We start from the raw sequence: 7115 nt of genomic DNA on the forward strand, positions 1-7115 counted from the left end.
AGTCAGCCATAAAAATGTTGGCATACTGTGGGGCCATGCGGGTACCCATCGCAGTGCCGCTGATTTGAAGGTATACATTGTCACCAAATGTGAAATAGTTATGGGTCAGGACAAAGTCACAAAGTTCAGCCACCAGGTTAGCCGTGACAGTATCGGGGATACTGTTCCTGACGGCTCGTAGTCCATCTTCGTGTGGAATGTTGGTGTAGAGGGCTTCTACATCCATAGTGGCTAGGATGGTGTTTTTAGGAAGATCACCAATGGACTGTAGTTTCCTCAGGAAATCGGTGGTGTCTCGAAGATAGCTGGGAGTGCTGGTAACGAAGGGCCTGAGGAGGGAGTCTACATAGCCAGACAATCCTGCTGTCAGGGTGCCAATGCCTGAGATGATGGGGCGTCCAGGATTTCCAGGTTTATGGATCTTGGGTAGCAGATAGAATACCCCAGGTCGGGGCTCCAGGGGTGTGTCTGTGCGGATTTGTTCTTGTGCGTTTTCAGGGAGTTTCTTGAGCAAATGCTGTAGTTTCTTTTGGTAACTCTCAGTGGGATCAGAGGGTAATGGCTTGTAGAAAGTGGTGTTGGAGAGCTGCCTAGTAGCCTCTTGTTCATACTCCGACCTATTCATGATGACGATAGCACCTCCTTTGTCAGCCTTTTTGATTATGATGTCAGAGTTGTTTCTGAGGCTGTGGATGGCACTGTGTTCTGCATGGCTGAGGTTATGGGGTAAGCGATGCTGCTTTTCCACAATTTCAGCTCGTGCACGTCGGCGGAAGCAGTCTATGTAGAAATCCAGGCTGCTGTTTCGACCTTCAGGAGGAGTCCACCCAGAATCCTTCTTTTTGTAGTGTTGGCAGGAAGGTCTCTGTGGGTTAATATGTTGGTCAGAGGTGTGTTGGAAATATTCCTTGAGTCTGAGACGTCGAAAATAGGATTCTAGGTCACCACAGAACTGTATCATGTTCGTGGGGGTGGAGGGGCAAAAGGAGAGGCCCCGAGATAGGACTTTTTGTTCTGTCATCTGCTACCATTGAGAACAGTCTAGATCCATCATTTTTGGAAACCCCTTTCAGGTAGTTAAAAGCAGCTATCTAATTCCCCCCTCATTCTTCTCTTCCGCAGACTAAACAATCCCAGTTCCCTCATCCTCCCCTCATAAGTCATGTGTTCCAGGCCCCTAATCATTTTTGTTGATCTCCACTGGACACTTTCCAATTTTTCCACATCCTTCTTGTAGTGTGGGGCCCAAAACTGGACACAGTACTCCAGATGAGGCCTCACCAATGTTGAATAGAGGGGAAGGATCAAGCCCCTCGATCTGCTGACAATGGTCCTACTTATACAGCCGAAAATGCTGTTAGCTTTCTTGGCAACAAGGGCACACTGTTGACTCATATCCAGTTTCTCATCCACTGTAACCCCTACGTCCTTTTCTGCAGAACTGCTGCCCACCCATTCGGTCCCTAGTCTGTAGCAGTGCATGTGTAGCAGTGCACTTCTGTTTTAAGTCCAGGACTCTGCACTTGTCCTTGTTGAACCTCATCAGATTTCTTTCAGCCCAATCCTCTAATTTGTCTAGGTCCCTCTGTATCCCATCCCTACCCTCCAGCGTATCTACCACTCCTCTCAGTTTAGTTTAGCCCCCTAATCTGAAGCAAATACTCACCAGCAACCACACACCACACAACAGAACCACTAACCCAGGAACCTATCCTTGCAACAAAGCCCGTTGCCAACTCTGTCCACATATCTATTCAGGGGATACCATCATAGGGCCTAATCACATCAGCCACACTATCAGAGGCTCGTTCACCTGCGCATCTACCAATGTGATATATGCCATCATGTGCCAGCAATGCCCCTCTGCCATGTACATTGGCCAAACTGGACAGTCTCTACGTAAAAGAATGAATGGACACAAATCAGACGTCAAGAATTATAACATTCAAAAACCAGTTGGAGAACACTTCAATCTCTCTGGTCACTCGATCACAGACCTAAGAGTGGCTATACTTCAACAAAAAAGCTTCAAAAACAGACTCCAAGGAGAGACTGCTGAATTGGAATTAATTTGCAAACTGGATACAATTAACTTAGACTTGAATAGAGACTGGGAATGGATGAGTCATTACACAAAGTAAAACTATTTCCCCATGGTATTTCTCCCTCCCACCCCACCCCCCACTGTTCCTCTGATATTCTTGTTAACTGCTGGAATTAGCCTACCTTGCTTGTCACCATGAAAGGTTTTCCTCTTCCCCCCCCCCCCCCGCTGCTGGTGATGGCTTATCTTAAGTGATCACTCTCCTTACAGTGTGTATGATAAACCCATTGTTTCATGTTCTCTGTGTGTGTGTGTATATAAATCTCTCCTCTGTTTTTTCCACCAAATGCATCCGATGAAGTGAGCTGTAGCTCACGAAAGCTTATGCTCTAATAAATTTGTTAGTCTCTAAGGTGCCACAAGTACTCCTTTTCTCTCAGTTTAGTGTCATCTGCAAACTTGCTGAGGTGCATCCTCCAGATCATTAATGAAGATATTGAACAAAACCAGCTCCAGGACCGACGCTTGGGGCACTCTGCTTGATACTGGCTGCCAACTAGACATGGAGTCATTGATCACTACCCATTGAGCCCGACGATCTAGCCAGCTTTCTATCTACCATACAGTCCATTAATCCAGCCCATACTTCTTTAACTTGCTGGCAAGAATACTGGGGATGACCGTATCAAAAGCTTTGCTAAAGTCAAGGAATAACACGCCCACTGCATTCCCCTCATCCACAGAGCCAGTTATCTCATCATTGAAGGCAATTAGGTTAGTCAGGCATGAATTGCCCTTGGTGAATCCATGCTGACTGTTCCTGATCACTTTCCTCTCCACTAAGTGCTTCAGAATTGATTCCTTGAGGACCTGCTCCATGATTTTTCCAGGGACTGAGGTGAGGCTGACTGGCCTGTAGTTCCAATTTCCTTAGCATTCCAAGATTTCTTAAAAATTAACATCACTTAGCCAGAGATGTCCTCAGCCAACTCTGTTAGGATTCTTGGGACTACTGATTTTTAAATGTTTATCATTAGTACATGTAGTACTAGTACATGTACAAGTAACCGTCAGCATGGATTTGTCAAGAACAAATCTTGTCAAACCAACCTGATAGCTTTCTCTGACAGGGTAATGAGCGCTGTGGATGGCAGGTGAAAGCAGTAGATGTGGTATATCTTGACTTTAGTAAAGCTTTTGAAATGGTCTCACATGACCTTCCCATAAACAAACTAGGGAAATGCAACCTAGATGGAGCTACTATAAGGTGGGTGCAAAACTGGTTGGAAAACCATTCAATTATCAGTGGTTCAGTCATGCTGGAAGGGCATAAGAAGTGGGGTCCCGCAGGGATCAGTTCTGGGTCCAGTTCTGTTCAATATCTTCATAAATGATTTATATAATGGCATAGACAGTACACTTATAAAGTCTGCGCACAATACCAAGCTGGAAGAGGTTGCAAGTGCTTTGAAGGATATGATTAAAATTCAGAATGGTCTGGACAAACTGGAGAAACGGTCTGAAGTAAATAGGATAAAATTTGATAAGGATAAATGCAAAGTACTCCACTCAGGAAGGAACAATCAGCTGCAAACATACAATATGGGAAATGACTGCCTAGGAAGGAGTACTGCAGAAAGGCATCTATGGGTCATAGTGGACCACAAGTTAAATATGAGTCAAGAGTGTAACACTGTTGCAAAAAAAAGTGAACATCATTCTGGGATGTATTAGTAGGAGTGTTATAAGCAAGACACAAGAAGTAATTATTCCGCTTTACTCTGTGCTGATTAGGCCTCAACTGAAGTATTGTGTCCAGTTCTGGGTGCCACATTTCAGGAAAGATGTGGACAAATGGGAGAAAGTCCAGAGAAGAGCAACAAAAATGATTAAAGGTCTAGAAAACATGACCTATGAGGGCAGATTAAAAAAACTGGGTTTGTTTAGTCTGGAAAAGAGAGGACTGAGAGGGGACCTCATAACGGTTTTCAAGTACATAAAAGGTTGTAACAAGGAGGGAGAAGAATTGCTCTTAACCTCCGAGGATAGGACAAGAAGCAATGGGCTTAAGTTGCAGCAAGGGAGGTTTAGGTTGGACACTAAAAAAAACTTAACTGTCAGGGTGGTTAAGCACTGGAATAAATTGCCTAAGGAGGTTGTGCAATCTCCATCACTGGAGATTTTTAAGAGCAGGTTAGACAAACACCTGTCAGGGATTGTCTAGATAATACTTAGTCCTGCCATGAATGCAGGGGACTGGAGTAGATGATTTCTCAAGGTCCCTTCCAGTCCTATTATTCTATGTTGTCTAACATCATCCTTAGTTACCAATGGATTGGAAAGTAGTTAATCATCCTCTTGTGATCAGAGTACATCAGCCTGCTTCTTACCAAATACAGAACAGAAATCTCTGTTGGTCACTCCTGCCTTTTCTATATCAACATCAACTTTACCATCTCCAGCTAGTAATGGGTCTATACCAGTGCTTTTGAGTTTCTTTTGATCCTAACGTATTTTAAAAGGTTAAGTGATAACTTGATTACAGTCTATAAGTATCTACATAGGGAACAAATATTTAATAATGGGCTCATTAATCTAGCAAAGAAAGGTTAGACAGGATCAAATGAACGTAAATTTAAGATAGACAAATTCAGATTGGAAATAAGGTGTAAATTTTGAACAGGGACAGTAATTAACCCTTGGAACAATTTACCAAGGGTTGAGATGGACAATCTTTAAATCAAGATTAGATGTTTTTCTAAAAGATCTGCTCTTGGAATTATTTTAGGGAAGTTCTGTGTGTTATACAGATGGTCAGACTAGATGATCACAATGGTCCCTTCTGGCCTTGGAATCCATATTCATCTTTGCCTATCATGAGGATAAAATAGTTATTTTGTGTTGGGGTGCAATACCTTTTGCATTAAAAAATTACCATCTAAAGTTTTTTAGAAACCCTAATCATGATTTACTACTGGCTGCAGGAGAACGGCAGTATTTGTCTCCCAAACTGAAGTCCCTCATAACACAATTTTTCTTTCCATCATGTCCCTGTTTGATTTGGTGGTCTGTAACAGACTCCTCACCAGAAATCCTTCCTGCACTTTGTTAGTTAGCACATGAATGCATATGGATCAAAGTTCCTGTGGTCCTGAGTTATCTATAACTATAAAACAGATAATGATGTCTTTAATGTAGAGTGCCAAGGCTATTTCTTTCACTTGCTCTGACCTTCCTGGGCAGGTTATAACAAGTGACTTAACTTTCCAACCATGCAAATTTCAGTACTGCCTATCAAAGTTCTTCTAATCAATGAGAAATTTCCAATTTCCCATGTTTGCTACTTAGACTGCCAGCAAAGGTATATAAGCCATTGAAAAAATTCTTCTTCTTTCATGTTGAACCAATTTGTTTCTGACATTCCAAGTTCCAGTTTATACAATACTTTCCTCCTTACCACCCTCCCCTTGCATTGGTACTTTAACAGCCTCCTGGCTGATCCAGCTAGTCTCCAGCTGAGAACATTAGCACTCCCTCCATCCCAGTGAGATGCAGGTTATCCCACCCATACAACTACCTCTCCCACTGGAACATATCCCCAAAGCTCCAACATAACCAAAGCCTTAAACTTCACACCAGACATACAACCAACATTTCACCTCCAGTATTTTCTGATTTCTACTACTTTTTGCTTGTACACCATTGTGCTAGATATGGTACAACTCTTAGTTGGTCCCGAGGCACTACCACAATAAATATGATTAATAATAAGAGCAGAGGCTCAGGCATGCACTTTCACTGCTACCAGAAGCACGTGCAAGTCAAGATGGAAGAGATGTGCCTTCTCTATATACCAAAGTGTTAGAAGAACAAATTTTTGTGTGTGATGCTAATTGGGCAAACTGCAATAATGACTGGCAAACACTGAATGAATAAAAGTTTAACTTTCAGGAAGTTAGCTCAGCAGGTCACAGAGGACGGCAAACAGTAATTCTTGAAGTAAGTGTCCTGACATACAGCTTCCAAGTGAAAAGATCATGAAATAAAAATCAGAAATTTCTACAAAGAATGGCTAAAGAAGGAAAGAAGGATTCAAAGCCCCTGATGTGGAACATGTTTGATGCTCCTGTTCTTGAATAAAGATCAAGAAGGAAACACATGTAAAGTGGAAGCTGATCAGTGTTTTGGAGGGATGGGGGAAAAGAGGCGTTTGAGTGGCTGTTGAAAAAACACCATATGGAACAAAGGAATCCAAAATAAATATTCCTAATTCAGAATCTTTGGGGCAGACGAATCACTGTGCGACTGGAGAGCATGGAAGCACCGGGCTGGGGTATCCCAGACACGGCAACCCCGTGCTCCCCGCCCAGCCGCATGCGCCACACACGTTGCCGCGCACAGCGGGACACCGCGCGGGGCCAGGGCTCCGGATCCACCTTCTGTTAAGGTGCAACACCGCTGGGAAGGTACCAGACACGCCCCGCCAAACCCGCCCCCAGGAAAACGGAGCCGGGGGCCACCACTCCCAGGGCCTGGTCACGCCGCGCCCACCGCAGCCACCCGGTGCATTTGTCGGCGGCTCCTGAGCCAGACCGCCCGCGCTGCAGGGAGGCTCCGAACCCGGCCGGACACAGACGCTGGCGCCGTGGCTCGGGCTCCAGGTCTGAGCCTCCCTTCACTTACCACGGCTCTCACCAACGCCGCCATGACACGCAGAAGCACTTCCGGAACATGGAAACTACTTCCGGTTCTCACAAGCGAGCGGGAGGGCTGAAAGCACAACTGCGCGTGCGCAGACACTTCCCTACTGGGTCCCCTTGGCACGAGCTTGGAGAGTAAGAACCGTTCCGCGCGTGATCACTGTACGTCACGTGTCGGGGCGGAAGCGGGTACCAGTACCCTACCCTGTCTAGCAGCCCCCGCTTCTGGCCTGCTGCTGCGCACGCGGGGCCCCGGTCTTAGCGCTTCCCTGGGGGGTCGCTGCCGCCGCTCTGGGGACAGCCCATCCCCCTCCCTGAGCAGCGGGCCCCACAGAGTCGGTCCGCGTGGCGGCGGCGTGTGGAGCGCTCCC

General features: G+C 45.4%; 1 protein-coding gene across 2 annotated transcripts in view; it reads right to left on the bottom strand.

The window, feature by feature from the left end:
- Positions 1-6875, bottom strand: part of LOC119841858 (ubiquinol-cytochrome-c reductase complex assembly factor 1) — a 95147-nt gene extending 88272 nt beyond the window's left edge. Inside the window, exon 1 of one of the 2 annotated variants that reach the window (XM_038369594.2) lies at positions 6728-6875. In XM_038369594.2, coding sequence (XP_038225522.1) covers positions 6728-6751 — 24 coding nt within the window. In that variant the 5' untranslated portion in view covers positions 6752-6875. The remainder of the gene's footprint in view (positions 1-6727) is intronic. The other variant, XM_038369592.2, reaches the window with a different exon arrangement.
- Between the last annotated feature and the right edge of the window lie 240 nt (positions 6876-7115).

This window comes from Dermochelys coriacea, chromosome 13, assembly GCF_009764565.3.
Source record: "Dermochelys coriacea isolate rDerCor1 chromosome 13, rDerCor1.pri.v4, whole genome shotgun sequence".
NCBI lineage: Eukaryota > Metazoa > Chordata > Testudines > Dermochelyidae > Dermochelys > Dermochelys coriacea.